The sequence below is a fragment of the Mus musculus genome, chromosome 1, assembly GCF_000001635.26.
Source record: "Mus musculus strain C57BL/6J chromosome 1, GRCm38.p6 C57BL/6J".
NCBI lineage: Eukaryota > Metazoa > Chordata > Mammalia > Rodentia > Muridae > Mus > Mus musculus.
In genome coordinates, this window is record NC_000067.6 from 110,887,710 (window position 1) to 110,903,887 (window position 16,178).

General features: G+C 32.9%; 1 protein-coding gene across 5 annotated transcripts in view; it reads right to left on the minus strand.

The window, feature by feature from the left end:
* Window positions 1–292: 292 nt before the first annotated feature.
* Cdh19 (cadherin 19, type 2) overlaps window positions 293–16,178 on the minus strand; it is an 89,600-nt gene continuing 73,714 nt past the window's right edge. For 3 of the 5 annotated variants that reach the window (XM_011247991.2, XM_006529520.2, XM_017320389.1), the window contains 3 exons: window positions 7,674–7,791; window positions 5,476–5,727; window positions 293–2,479 (listed from right to left, as the gene is read on the minus strand). In XM_011247991.2, coding sequence (XP_011246293.1) covers window positions 1,989–2,479; window positions 5,476–5,727; window positions 7,674–7,791 — 861 coding nt within the window. In that variant the 3' untranslated portion in view covers window positions 293–1,988. The remainder of the gene's footprint in view (window positions 2,480–5,475; window positions 5,728–7,673; window positions 7,792–16,178) is intronic. The other 2 variants (NM_001081386.2, NM_001356415.1) reach the window with 1 other exon arrangement.

Consider the following 16,178-nt stretch of genomic DNA (forward strand, 5'->3'; position numbering starts at 1 on the left):
TGATTATTCCATTTTTTGAATGTATCTTTATTGGACAATCTTATCACTATACAAATTGCAGTGTGTTTCTCACTAAGCTGCAAACAGTAACTGGTCATAAGATATAGACATTCTACATTTTATATCATGTATAAGCTGTTCATACAGATGCTGGCAGGGAAGGTATGCTTTAAATTCCTGCGATGATCCCAAGACCTAATTTTTTCTTAACTCCATTTATTTTGTATTTAATCATCTTTGTTCATCAGACTTTCCAGGCTTACAGCAAAGGTTCCATAAAACTTCTTTTAAATTTTTCAAAATAACCGTTCATAGAGTGATTTTATTCATTATAATATCTGAAATATTATTGAACAGCAGGACATTGTGATAGGAATAATAAATTTCTAATGAATGCATCTCCAGGTGAATTATAGGTTTTAGGTTTTTCTTTGTAACATTTCTGTTTTGTACTTTATTTCTGCCCTTAGCATAACACTATTGATGTGTAATGATCTACAATAACACACAATGTCTCATCTAATTTACTCTCTTAAATGGTATACTTCAAATGTGACTGTTTCATAGTCTTATAAGTAATATCTGTGGTATAAACAAAGTGATTCCCATTCCAAAATGATATTCTTTCCCTTTATTATGTTAAATGGGTGTATATGTTTCAGATTACACAGAAAAATATAGCTATTCAACTGCTCAATTACATATAAAATTATGTGAAATATTTCATATACATATACATAGTTTAGTTCAAGGCCATACAGTAAGAAAAGGACACATTATACATTTTAAAACCATTGTACTCAATACATTATTTACAAATGAAATATCAAATTTGAACTCCATCTTGACTTGGATATAAAAAGAAACATTCTTTTAAAGTCAGTTTAAAATACTGTGTTTTATTACCAATTACCATGTAGCCTAATTTACCCTGAAGTTTTATGACTGACAGCTTAGTTCTTCCATAATGCTATAATGAGATGTTTCCATTGTGTCTTATTTCTATTTCAATATTTTTAAAATGACACTGGGTAATAAGCCACATCCTAAGCTCCTAACAGAAAAGTAACGAAGAGAGTGGCACCATGCTTTTATTTCTGAGAATAGAGATAGACAGTGCAGGTAATTATAATATTTGAGGTAAATAATAATTCAAATTTGAATCCAGTAGAGATGTTATTTAGCTATCTTAACCTCATTAGAAAACAAAATGTCCTTAAAATTTTTCTGTACTTTCCATCAGTCCCACTATTCATAATTTAATCATAAGTAAATGTTGACATGTATTTGGTCATTTTAATTTCACATGAAAAGGAAAGGCATTTGGAGTTGCTAAAAATATAAATCTATGAAAGCCCCTAGGCATATCACTTGATTTCTTTCTTTGTGCAAACTCAGAATAATCAAACAACACAGGTTGTTATGTAACTCTGATTAATTTATATATTAAATAGAGCCAAATTTGGAGTATTAAAGAGTAATCTCTGAAAACATTTTAACCGTTTCTAATAATGCATACTATATCAATCAGAAAACTGGTTATTCATATAAAAATATTTGTGTTCCTTTATGAAACCACCCAGAATTCTCCTTGTTGTTAAAAATTGATCTCTGCACAGTATCAAGAGCATAGTACACATAGAGGCTTCCTACTTACTTTGTACGTGGATAGCTTTCTTTGGCAAATTTCTCATTTTGTCCTTCAGAATTGTTGAAAATCTACATTGGATTACACGGAAAATTTCTCAATGACCATTTCAATGTTGTAGTACTCATTCTTTGCAGTGACATATCAACTCTGATTGGCTGCCTCCCTCCCAACCTCTGTGTTGAATAACAAATCACTATCACTGTGTACTTGAAGAGATCATAATTTTACAAATCAGGTCTCCTGCCAGCAGAAATCCAGAGGAGGAAATTCTCCCCAAAACCTGTCATTTTATATAAATATACCTTAATATTTATTGCATGCTGATATTAAGAAAGCCTTAATTGTTGGGTTGTACTGCAGAGCCAAACATGCTTGCTAATCTTTTAAAACGAGGTCCCAGGTCATTAAGGTAGTCGAAGTCATCCTCCTGATCAGTGTCTCTGGATGCCAAGGAGCTCAGAGAGCCAGCTGATGACCCTGTTCCCTCATAGGCAAACGTCTGTAGTGAATCAAAGGGGGGAGCACATGGGTCTGTGTTGGCTTCTTCAAGCTTCTCTAGGATAAATTTTCGAAATATGGCACTGTCTGGGCCCACCTGCAGGGACTGCCTGTACAAGCTCCTGATCTCCGCACTCTTGCTTCTCTGAGGCTTTCTTTCTCTCATTACTGTACTTTGTCTCAGCTCTACGATGTCAAAGGCTTCCGAGTCTTCTTCCCCGCCGCCTTCATCATCATAGCAAAATATATTCTCCCTAAAGTCTTCAGTCTTCTCTGGAAATAGAGTCTCCTTTCTTCGCTGTTTCAGAGCAAGAATCAAAAAGAAAAACCCTGAGGAAAGGAAATATAAAAAGAACTAAATCATGGTGCATAGTGAAAATTTTGTAATCCTTTTCCTTGGTATATTCAAGACATCACACTAAACTTGATGATTGTAAAGAAATAAGCAATACTTGCAAAATAGTATGTGAAATACAGCCATTATTATGGCTGATGGTTTAGAGGTACGTGCAATGAAATTACAGTGAACTATTTTGGATCTTGCTGAACTTAAAACTTAAAGTAGAATTTAATTTTGTTTCAAGATTAAACAGAAAAAAAGTAAAACAATTGAATATTTTCCAATATGAATGTACTTAGTGACCATGATCCATGCTAATGAATGTTCAGAAAGAAAACATTTGATATTCTTTAAAGCAAAATCGTGGTACAATTATTTTGGAAGTTAGTATTAATATATAATTATATATATTTATATTATATATAGACTACAAAGGGTATGTGTGTAAGCGATTTATATATCAGATTTTGCTATAAAAGCTTAAATTTTGCTAATAGACTTAACTGTTATGAAAATCATTTATTATCATTATTGATCTATGAAAACTGAGAAAAAAGTATAAAAGTATCATATCATAACTACAAGAAGAGAGAATACACCAACATGCAATATGAAAAAATATTCTTATTTGGATTCTGTGATAGCTGTAGTTTCAGAAATTTTAAATTATCAAGTATCTAATCATACTAAAAAGTAGTCAAACTCGGTAGCTTCTATTAGAGATCATTTTTAAAATATGTACAAATAGAACAATTTTAAAATGCAATGGTTTTGAGTTTATGTTTGTGTATCAACAATAATCAATTGTTCCTTAGCTTTGGATCTTATGTACCTCCTCAGTATTTCATATTATAACCTTGGAAATAAATATATAAATAAAGAGATTTATACTGAGTAGTGTTTCTTGAGAAAAATTGAGACAACACTCAAATACAATAGAAAAAGAGGACATTGTAGCTGATCAAACAGAAAACATGACTTGACAGTAATCACTATGAACTATTACATAGTGATGAACTGTACAATGTGGAAAAAAGTGAATGAATGAATTCCTACAACATATAATCTATCAAGACCATACTTAGGAGTAATGAGAAAACTTCAGGCTAAATAACCATAAAAGAGATGGTTGTAACAATATGTCTACAATGAAAAAGAAGAAAACTCAAGGACATCATGTTTTTTAATTAAATTCTACCAGACAGGTTAAAAAGAATTCTCAGAATCTTATAGCATTCATAAAGAACTAGTAATTTTATTATTGATACATGAAATGAGTATGTTAATCAATACCTGATATATTTTATAGATTTGTCTAAAACTTATGTGTATAAATGCTGTACCTGATTCTTTGTAAGTCAATTTACAGGTAACTGAAGGTACCAGAAGAGGATATCCGATCTTTATGGAGCCAGAGTTTCAGGTAGCTGATGGGAGCCCTGGGGCCCTGTGTGTACTAGAAACTGAAACTCTACAATGCCAGAGCACCAGTGCTCTTAACTGCTGAGCCACCAATACAGCTCAAGACATCTAAACTTTTATGTGCACTCTAGCCATATTCATGATAGATAAGACTAGGGAATCAAATTACTATGGATTATGTGTGTGTCTAGAGATGGGGGGAGAAGAGAGAAAGGAGAGAGAGAAAGAGGGAGAGAGAGAGAGAGAGAGAGAGAGAGAGAGAGAGAGAGAGAGAGAGATTATTTATTGAGACCATTTGCTCTCTTATTAAATGATGACTGGGCATAAAAGTAGTTCTTTCATTCAGAAAGATAGAAGTAGGAACTAATTTACAGCTTGGTGATCTCTGTTATTTGGTGGGCTAGACCATATCAAACATCCATGATCAGGACTAGACTACTAGAAATCTAAATGACACTTATAATACTTATCACTTTTCCCAAGCTCCCACAACCAGAACCAGAAGTGGCTAATAGCCCAAAACTTCCCTCTCTGGTTGACCAAGACTCCCAAGGCCCTTAAGCTAGATTATTAGCTATTTCTAGAACCAATCTTTTTGGAAAAAAAATAACATGTACCCTCAACTGAGTTTTGATGTTATTACTGCTTCCTTGGGCAGTACTGATTGCATGAAACAAGGAACCATTTTTTTCCCAAATAATACTGTTTTTACATTTGCTACTAAATATTCCACATGGCATCAACTCTCTAGAAGTTGTGATTCAATTTGACAAAGTCAATTTGATCTTAGTTTTATTTTTACCTTTTTAAGGTTCATTTTCCCAACTGATATCTGAAGTTACTCCCTCAACTTTTGACTTTCAAAAATTAGCAATATCCCTTTATGACATGAATGATCCCAGAAACCATTATATTATATTTACAATTATTTAGAAAGAATAAATTCTGAAACCTCTTGCACAGCAAGGTATTCATAGTTAGTAATCATGTGCCTTCAACACAGAAATTTTAAATGATGGTCATAATTATGTTAACTTCATTCATATGATCATTTTGTAATGAAATGTTATATGGTATCATCAAAATATGAACAGTTTTCAAATAAAGTAAATTAAAAGTATAAATTGATTAGATACACTATATTAAAATTGAAATAGTTATCATAAGTACTCATTATATAATTTCAGATACTGTACTACAAAGAAGCTGAATAAAAAAGACTTTCAAAGAGTCTAGAGAGATGGCTAAGCAGTTAGCACTGGCTGCTTTTTCAGAGTTCTCGAGGTCAATTCCCAGAAACCACATGGTGGTTCACCACCATTCTTGGTTACATAAAGACAATGATAATGTAAACATATACATAAGAGAAGACCTTCATGAAATAATTTTCTAATATTAAATGGAGCATTTATGAAACTAAAATTTATTAAAATCAACTTTATTTGGTTTTAAATTTTAAACCTATTCAGAGCAAATAAACACATGAGCATTTTTGTAATTACCTCTTCTACATATTCATGGTGATTTTTGCAAGTAAAGGTTTGTACCATTCAATACAACTTACCAAATATTACCATAACACATATCATGATGGCAATTATTGCCTCTGTTCTGAATCCCATGATAAAGAGAAGTCCCTTGTTAGCACAAGTTTCTGTGTTTCTACTGTCTCCACAGTCACAGACTTGGATAGTGAGAGTGTTTGTGCTTGTGAGAGATGGGATCCCGTTATCAGCAATCAAGATGATCATGTAGAAGACAGGCTCTTCTTTAAGATTGAAACCAGTTCTATTACTCAGAATTACAGCTGTGTTATCTAAAACAGAAACCAATATTTATAACTTTTTTCAACAGTGTAAAACAAATCTGTAAAATATAGGTACTATGGACAAAGATTGTTAAATATAATCATATCTGTGCAAGCAAAAACCAAGTCTTATATTAAAATATCCAGCAAAAACTCATTTGAAAAAATGTAAATATGAATTATACAATTAGATTAATTATTTGAATCAGTTCCAAAGATTTTGAAAAGTATAGGAAGAACAGTGCACAGAAAAAAAATGTGTCTCTACTTAGGCATCAGTACTGGTAGAAGTTATTAGCATTAAACCTATAATGAGGCTCTCAGTATATTTGAAAGAGCTGCTCTGAGTACTCCTTTCACAAATACAGGATATGTGCAAGATTTTCCATAACATAATTGCAAAAAACATGTGCTCTTAAATAATATATGTTCTAATTAGAAAATGAAATAATGCAATTTTGGAGGGAAAAACTTATTAGAATATTCTATTTTACTTTAAATTTGCCAAGTCATATTTCATATAAAAATTTAAAACATGCCTTCTTCACTTATCATTTCAATTCATTCACAAGATAATAATACTTTAGGAATTAGTAAAATTTCAAACTATTAATAAAAATGAACAAAATGAACAATGAGTACTTTCATATATGAGAAAATTTTTACTAAATCCCAGATACTCAGAATGACATTTGCACGGTTTTCTTCTCTCAAAATTTCAGTTTTCCTTTTCTATTTTTTTGTGTCGGCTTGTTATTTGATTTTTTTGTTTGTTTGTTTTATCCTTTGAATAACTAATATTGCTTTTCAAGTTGACATAAATAGGGCTTCATTAAAGAAGTGTTTCAATTAGCTTGGTCTACTTCCATACCATGACTGTGGGATATTATCCGCATTGCTAGTAGATGCTGGAGGGCCCAGGGCACTCATGTCACTATTAGGTAGATGGGTTTAGGATTCCTAAGAAAGAGTGTTGAAAAAGCAAGAGAAAACATGGCAGTGTGCCATATTCCTCTGTAACTTCTGCTTCAATCTACTTATCTGGCTTCCACCAAGATTGTCCGTAAGGCAATCTTTCCTGGCAAAGTACATTGTATTCGGCGTTTTATCACAACAACGGAAAACAAACCAAGACACATCTGATTAGCATAAATTTTGTTTGTATCATTAAACCAAATTGATAAGAACCAGAAAACAAGATTCATTTCATTCCAAGTATGTTTGAAATTCATAAATTTTAGGTATAAAAATAAAATATATATCTATATAATAGGCAAAATCTCCCTACAGATAATGAAAATGCAAAGGAATATTTTTTTATAATTCATTAGTCTTATTCAGGAGGAGCAGGAAATCTGCCTTTCTGAACAAAATACTAACATAGAATACTTATTTTTCAATTAATAAAAAACTTTGGTTTTGAGGAAAGAAAGATATTTAAAATTATGTTTATGTAACCTATTCATAATTAAGCCATGGTAATTGTAACTTAAGTATATACCATTACTTCTTCATTTTTACTTTGGTAATTAACTCTATCAGGTAATTTGATAATTGACTGACAATTATAAATAGACATATGAAGTCACAACCATAGTTATATGTGAGAGCTTTTCAGACTTTCCAGTATCTTATAATCAAGTATAGCTTCCTATTTTAAATTTAGGTGTAATAGAAAAAAAATCATAGCCTTACATAAACCAGGCAAAGCAGTATATCTCTAGCCCTCACAGTATTGATTTTCAACTCTGCTTCTCTAATTTGAAGCAATATAAGGAGTAATAGAACCAGTGTCCTTCAAGTTCATTTTGAGATCATTCTCTCGTTTTGACCAAATACCCTTTTGTTTTGTTTCTCAGTAGCCTCATGTTGCAAGAACAATAAATAATCAGTTAGACAAACTCTTTGGAATAGAATATTGATTGCATCAAATACCCTTAAGGACGAGGAGTTACCTTGATTGTCTGTTAGCATAAAACTTGAGTTGTTTGTGTCTTCCAGAGAGTGATTAAAGTAAAAATGGTGATCTTCTATGGACTCATCTCTATCAATTGCACTGATGATCTGAACTATCTAGAAAAATATGAAGAAAGTTGATTGCTATTGTTTGGAACTGTAAATTGATCAATGCTATTGTTACTTATACTTTTATTTAATTTCCTTAACATCATTAAGGATATTGCAGACCTCTATATTTCTTTCTTACTTCCTTCTTCCTTGTTAGTCTTCATCTGATTGCCAGTCATTATGATTTACAGATCCAGTCATGATGATATAGACTTCTTGTAAATACACATTTTTGAAGAGTTATTAGTAATTTCCTAAAGTAATGAGTTTTGTAATTGATTTTCAGAAAGGATGCGTTTAAAGCTTTCAGGCAATGTATAATTAATTGCCTTTGACCCACAAAGATTATAGTCAAAGTCTTCCCAATCAAGTAAGTGTCATTATGTATCTCAGATCATAAAACTGTATAGAAATGCAGATATAAGCATATAGGTTCTCAATTCTTTTATAAGAGGACATATATATGTTATTACATTCAGATAAAAGCTAAAGTAGTCATGATCACACACTAAGAATGAAAATTAAAGTAAATTGGTTTCTATTTTCTATAATCAAAATGTCTTAAACAGTACTTTATATGAAACTTTCCTTGATTTTAAGGTGACAGATCTAAATTAGTAAGTTATACTTCAAAGAACAGCTAATTCTTCACATGCATGAAGAGTAGAGTACAGTGAAACCAAAGCAATTGGTACATTATATGTCTGCTGAATCATATTTTCTTCATAATTTGTTTGTAATCATAATTATTTAAATTTATGATAGAAAGAAAAGTTTTATTCAACTCATGTTGTGTAAGATAATGCATGATAGCAAGGCAGTACTTTTATTTGAAAATATTTTTACAATTTTCTTTAGGTTAATCAGGTCAGCAGTAGTATTGTCAGTCCATATTTTGCTATTTGCAAGTTCTCTAAACTGAAACACTTTTAGGATTCCTTTGCAGGCACATCTGGACCAACTTTTCAAGAGTTTTTGCACCTCTCTACAATTCTGTTACGTGTTTATCAAAATAACTTTCTCCAGCAATATTACAAAAGGTTGTTGTTCAGAATGTAACTGAGCATACTGCTGTTTTTATTTGTAAAAGTGAAGCAAGATTGAACACAAGTTGTAAAAGTTACATTTACCTTGATGGAATGTATAACATCAATCGCTCTTTGTGAGGTTGTATGTTATACTTGTTGAAAATGTTCATAGCAGTCTTATTTATAATAGCCAGAAGCTGGAAAGAACCCAGATGTCCCTCAACAGAGGAATGGATACAAAAAATGTGGTACATTTACACAATGGAGTACTACTCAGCTATTAAAAAGAACGAATTTACGAAATTCCTAGGCAAATGGTTGGACCTGGAGGGCATCATCCTGAGTGAGGTAACCCAATCACAAAAGAACTCAAATGAAATATACACACTGATAAGTGGATATTAACCCAGAAACTTAGTATAGCGAGATATAAGGTACAATATGCAAAACATGAAACTGAAGAAGAACGAAGACCAAAGTGTGGACACTTTGCTCCTTCTTAGAATTGGAAACAATCACCCATGGAAGGAGTTACAGAGACAAAGTTTGGAGCTGAGACAAAAGGATGGTCCATCTAGAGACTGCCATATCCAGGGATCCATCCCATAATTAGCCTCCAAACGATGACACCATTGCATACACTAGCAAGCCTTTGTTGCAAGGACGGTGATATAGCTGTCCCTTGTGAGACTAGGCCGGGGCCTAGCAAACACAGAAGTGGATGCTCACAGTCAACTATTGGATGAATCACAGGGCCCCCAATGGAGGAGTTAGAGAAAGTATCCAAGGAGCTAAAGAGATCTGAAACCCTATCGGTGGAACAACATTATGAACTAACCAGTACCCCAGAGCTCTTGACTCTAGCTGCATATGTATCAAAAGATGACCTAGTCGTCCATCACTGGAAAGAGAGGCCCATTGGTCAGGCAAACTTTATATGCCCCAGTACGGGGGAACGCCAGGGCCTAAAAATGGGAATGGGTGGGGAGGGGGGGGAGGGGGGGACTTTTGGGATAGCATTGGAAATGTAATTGAAGAAAATACGTAATAAAAAAAAGAAAGAAAATGCTTATTATGGGTTTTGAGTTCTGTTTTATTGTATATATTTTCTAATGCTTCTAATTAAAACTAACAAAAATGCATTGTTTCTCTTAGAAACAAAGGACATGAGCACAGTTTAGTATAAACATTGATACATTTATATTTGCTTAGTAGGTGGATTTCAAATATAATATACTTTATTCAGTTAAATTTTAAAAATAGGAACCCACTGATATACTCCTTACTCAGACTATCTGAGGTGTTATCAAAAAATTCAGTCAACACTGAGTATATATATGTGTGTATATATATATATATATATATATATATATATATATATATATATACATATATATATGTATATATAATAGTTTATATAATATGCATAGTATATATTACATACATATTTTATATACATATATGTGTATACATTTTAAAATAACAAATCTTTAAGAAAATTTTCATTAATATGCTCATAGTTTAGGTATTTAAACTGTAACAATGAAAAATACCACATTTCATTGTGCAAATAACAGTCTAAGAATGTGTTTATCCTTAGTGTTGTTCAGTTATTTAAATTATGATATTTACTTAATTCAGCCCTATTGAACCCTTTGAAATTGATGAGGTATAAAGTGATGAAATACAAGATTTAATGTAAACACAAACTTATCATTCTTTTAGGAAACAAGTAGTAGGAATAATCCTAAAAAAATTAGCAAATTTTGATAGTTCTAAATTTTAGTATGCTTTTTGCTCTCTGAGCAGAATTTGTCTAAGTTCTTCTTGACATAGTACATTTGTTTTCTTATGTATAATAATCTTGAATTCTATAATGAAAATTCTTTCTCTGTACTTGCAGAATGTGAAAATAACTTTTTAAATAATAACTTTAATAATAACTCTCATGTATAAGTCAAGCAGTGATATACATATATTCACAGTGAACTTTTGGAATAAGTTCTGTCACTAACTTCATTTTGTAAATACTTATATTAAGTTTCGGGTAATTACTAGGACCATTAAGAATGAGGATGTACCATACACTATACTATGGGCATCTTTTAGAGCTATTCTGCCTGCTATACAGATTATTATATTACTATTAATATATTATATAATATAATATATAACTCTTTATACTAAATATATTAATGTAAATATAGATTATGCTGATTATATATGTAACATATAGATTAATGCATATAGATTAATATGCATTATACATTAGGTACAATTCAAAAAATAAAGGAATGTCAATTTCTTTTAATTTGATATGAAAAATAATTCTAATTTCAACTATTCTGCACATCTATTTTTGATTTTGTAAAATATACAGAGTGGTAATGTACACATGCACTGAACTAGTCAAATATTTGAATGTAATTTAATTATGAAAGTTCATTCACGATTACTATACAAACTAATAGACTCCATGGTTTCATCTTTTGTCCACCCAACCTCTGGCTGCTGCTCAAGACATAAGTTTATATTCCCAAACAGCCTGTTTCTGCAACTGCAGAAAGAAACAACCTGCTTCGGTTTACATGAGAAGCCAAAGGACCTTAGTCTTCTCTAAGACCAAACATACCTAGCCTTCACTGAGGATCCCTCTTGGCATAGGTGGCCATACTGGAGCTGTAAGTACCATACTCTAAATGAGAATGGGGCATTCAGCCTAAACTACTCTGTCAAGAGCCCACACCAGTTATGGCTACCTTCATTACACAGGACCACTAAGGATAAGAAGAGGCTCCAAGGTACTGAGATACAAATCTACACCTATATGTCTGGGGCTAGTCTGGCTAGCATAGTGGATGGGTCAATTTTTAAGTCTGTGGAGGAAGCACGTGCCAACCTTCTAGATGATTTAATAAAAGCTATTCAACAGTCTACATAGTACAATTTAGGCTGTGTGAGACTTCTTTTAACTCAGTCTTTGGAAAAGTATTCTAAGTAAGTTCCTGATTCACCACTGAATTTACTGCAATAACAGTGGGTCCCTTAATATAACTTTAGGTTTCCTTGTGCTCCATTATGACAATCTTTGGTAGTGAATATTCCTCTCCCCCTGTAACCCTAACTCTATGTTCTGTATCCCTGAAATAATTTTCTTTCCATTCATCACCTCCAGTCTCTTGTTATTCTATGGAGACAGCAAGTGACTGCTTCTTCAATATCCATTCTCAGTCCAACCCTTCATCAGCATTATATATATATATATATATATATACACACATACATATATATACATATATATACACATACATGTGTATGTATGTATATATATATACAGATATATATATCTGTATATATATATACATACATGCACACGTCCATTTGGGGAACCTCACTAGCCCCAGAGGAAATGTTCTTCTAGTGCCAATTCAAACTTTACCAATCTGTAGACAAAACCACTCATCGTCCCTGGTCCATTTCTGAGTTTCATTCATGAGATGAATGAAAAGAGGGCAGAGTAAAGAAACTAAAATAGCTGCTCCATGGGTGTAAAGGGAAAGTTTTATTCCAAATTGCCAAGGCTGTCTCCTGTGAAACCAAGGAGAAGTGACAGGTGAAAGGTTTACAAGATTACCTGGGAATGGAGAAAGCATTTGAACATATGAACAGGGACTGAGGGAGTCTAGAGTTTAGCAGTGACTTTGAAAATTAGTAGGTAGCACAGTCATATGTTAATGTTGCTCTTGCCAGGATAAGAAGAAGGACTCTTATATTTTAAGAACTATGATCTTTCTTCAAGCTCCTTAGGTGGCTTTTGTCTAAATGCTAAGCCTTATGAAAAAGGACTTTTGTGGATGACCAGATAATATGTAATAGTACTTTAATGTAGAGCTCCAAATTTTTGTCATAAGCTACTGTTAAAATCTACCTGGAGTAAGTTGTACACAGGATGACCACTAGACTTTCCTCTTTATTTATATCATTATTCATTGAGAGTGACCTCCTAATTGCCCATAAACTTGAAGACTTGTTTCCCAGATTGGAGTACTATTGGAAAGGATTAGGAAGTGTCCTCTTGACACTTGAAAAGATTAGGTGTGTCTTTGTTGGAAGAGGTGTCACAGAAAGTAAGCTTTGAGGTTTCAAAAGCACAAGTCAGTCCAAGTCTTGCTCTCTGCTTGGCTGCTTGTGGACCAAGTTATGCTAAGATACTTCTCCAGCACCAGGCCTGTTTGGCTCCATTCTCTCTACAACAATGATGATGAACTAAATTTCTGAAGCTGTAAGCAAGGCCCAGTAAAATGTTTTCCTTTAAAGTGGTACCTAGATTATGGCATTTACTCTCAGCAGTAGAACAGTAACTAAGACAACTCTTATATCTGAGAGTACTCATTGTCAAAATCTTCTTGCATGATGAATATTACCAGAGATCTGAGTCTTTCACATTTTCTCCTGAAGTTGATATGTCTCTTCTGACTACTCTAAACACTGTGAAATAATCTCATGGCAGACTTCTTTTTAATTGCCATTACGAGTATAAAACAGACAGACTGACAAACATGAATCTGAAATCTCAACCCTTTGGGAGTTCTTAGTCTTGTTTGGTCTCATTAATGAAATAATTACAAGCAACCTCAGAGTGAAGACCAAGTACACTACTACTAAAATTTGAAAGAGAAACGATGGGGCATGTAAGGTGAAAATCCAAGAAGCTCCCTGAAGGAGGTAGAGAGAATAAACAAAACAAAACAATGACACCAAAACAAACAAACAAAAAAGCAAAGCAAAGTTTTTAAGTTTGGGTGACAAAAAAGCCAGCAGGTGAAGTAATGGAGCTCAACACAGAATTGTAAGGCAGCAGCAGAGGGTGAGTGGATGTTGGGAATAGTGTTAAGGAGTAAGAAGGTTCAGCCAAGGCCACGTGGTGGTGGCACACTCCTTTAATCCCAGCACTTGGGAGGCTGAGACAGAGGCAGGTGGATTTCTGAGTTTGAGGCCAGCCTGGTCTACAGAGTGAATTCCAGGACAGCCTACACAGAGAAACCCTGTCTCAGAAACAACAACAACAAAACAACAAAACAACAACAACAACAACAAACAAACAAACAAACAAACAAAAAAAGAAGGTTCAACCAAAGCTTTGGGCAGTTGTTGAGAGAAAAGAATCAGAGCAAACAAAAAATAACAAATGAAGGACAGTGGCCCCCTTCTGAGCAGTAAAACACAGAAGCCTAAAAGACTCCACTATGCTCTTTTCACTAAGGGAAATATCTTTTGGCAAAGGTAATAAACATTGTTTTCCTAAGAGAATAACTATTGTCTTTCTTTCACCTCACTCATAGTTCAGTGTGTTAGATTCCCATCCTGAGCTTTGGGCCATAACAAAGCCCCAAAAGCCTCAGTTTTCTGTATGATATTTTAAGTTTCAAAGAGGTTTTTCTTTGTTTTAGAAAAAAGATAGTTGGGGTTCAAGGTGTTGAGATAGATTTAATCCCCAATGGCACTCCATTCTGCTTCTGTCCTTATATATACATAATAATATGCTTTATTTCACCATAAATAAGATATACTCATCTAAATTTACATTGCTTAAAATAGGATATATACAAATGTGATCAATAGTGAAAAAATGGTGTGCAAAAAAGATAAATGGACTTATTGTTCTAATTGAGGATCACAAACCTATTTAGAAAAAAATATGAATACAGCCATTTTCTTTTTTAAAATCTTTAAATGTTTCATGTTAACTAATATGTATTTACCACATTTGCATTATATGAACACTTGACCAAGAGTGACCTACATAGCAATCCTTGCTTGGCTACATTCAAAAATTTTGTCTCTACTTTTACTGTTTGAATTTTTGTTATTCTGTAGGTTATAGCATTATTATTATTATTTATTATTATTATTATTATTATTATTATTATTATTATTATCACAATGTTAGGTATCCCTGGCTAGCCATGTAAGTTTTTTTTTTTTCTGTATAGAAGAATGACCTTGAATAGAGTTGGCCACCTAGTCAGGTTTAATGTGATACTGTGGACACTTTAAGAGGTTTTTTTAATTAAATTGAAAAATGTTAATTGCTTATTTGAATGTTTATATGTCTCCCATACTCTCCCATTTAACAAACCTGTGGTTCTTAATCAAGCACCTGGAACACATTAATTCCTCTGAAATGTTATCATGGTGAAGTTAGTACCTCTTCTTCCCAGGACCTCTGGTAGCCTAACCAACACTTAAGGACTAACTAACATTTAAGGACAACTGATACTTCAACCCAAGTTGCAGTACTGGTTGGCACTAGAATTTCTGCAGTGATTTTCTCTGCTACAGAAGAACAGAGAATCTAGGACTTGTTCTCACTGTTAATCAAAACCACAAGTCCTTTTCTGCTCATCTGTTTGTTTTTAAAATTTTAAAATATTTTTTTTTATCTTCTTATACTACATAACTTCCTCCTTTGCTTTCCTCCCTCACATATAATGCCAAATTTATGGCCTATGTTCAATAATTCTTAGTATATATATGCGTGTTTGTGTGTGTATGTGTTTATATATTCAGAAATATATAAGTACAATCTGCTAAGTCTACATAATGTTACTCATGTGATTTCGGGGTCGACTAAGGAATCAGGTAGCAGATTGGTGTGCTTGCTCTTCCCTGATGATAACTATTTCCCTGGACTATTAGCATTCTTTTATAGTATGTATTTCCTTTTGCAGAGTCAAGTTCTTATGGATTCTCCTCTGCCCATGTCAGGATGCCTATTGTTGTCCTTGTCAGCACAAGTTTTGGCATTCGTGTTAGTGACACGAATATATATCCTTTGTGTGGTGGAGTATGCATGTGCTGTGGCACACATCTGTGGGTAAATACTTAGGTACATACACACATATATATTCATATTTCATGTGTTTGTGACATAACTTGAATTATAGGCTTATCGATCAGCTTTACCTGCTGCAACATAAAGCCAGACTCATATTCTTTGTTTCTTTCTTAAACATTATCCTTTATTAAATACAGATATCTGATATTTCTAGAGAATATTGTGTTAGCCCTAAATATTGAAAATTAGTAAAATATGCATTGTTAAATTCAGTAGGAACTTTACTATTATCCCCTAAGCTATGAGAAGGAAATTTTAAAACAAAACTCTTCCTTCCTCTTCCACCTAATACTTTATTTGGTTTCTAGGTTACCACACTCTCTGTTTCCCTAAGGCATTGACATCCTTTTATCCTTGTCTCAATTTCTAGACCACACAGACTTTAATATCTCACAGATGCCTGATACATTTAACCTTATCATGTCCATATCATGATAATGAAGTCTAGGACATCAACACAATTTAAA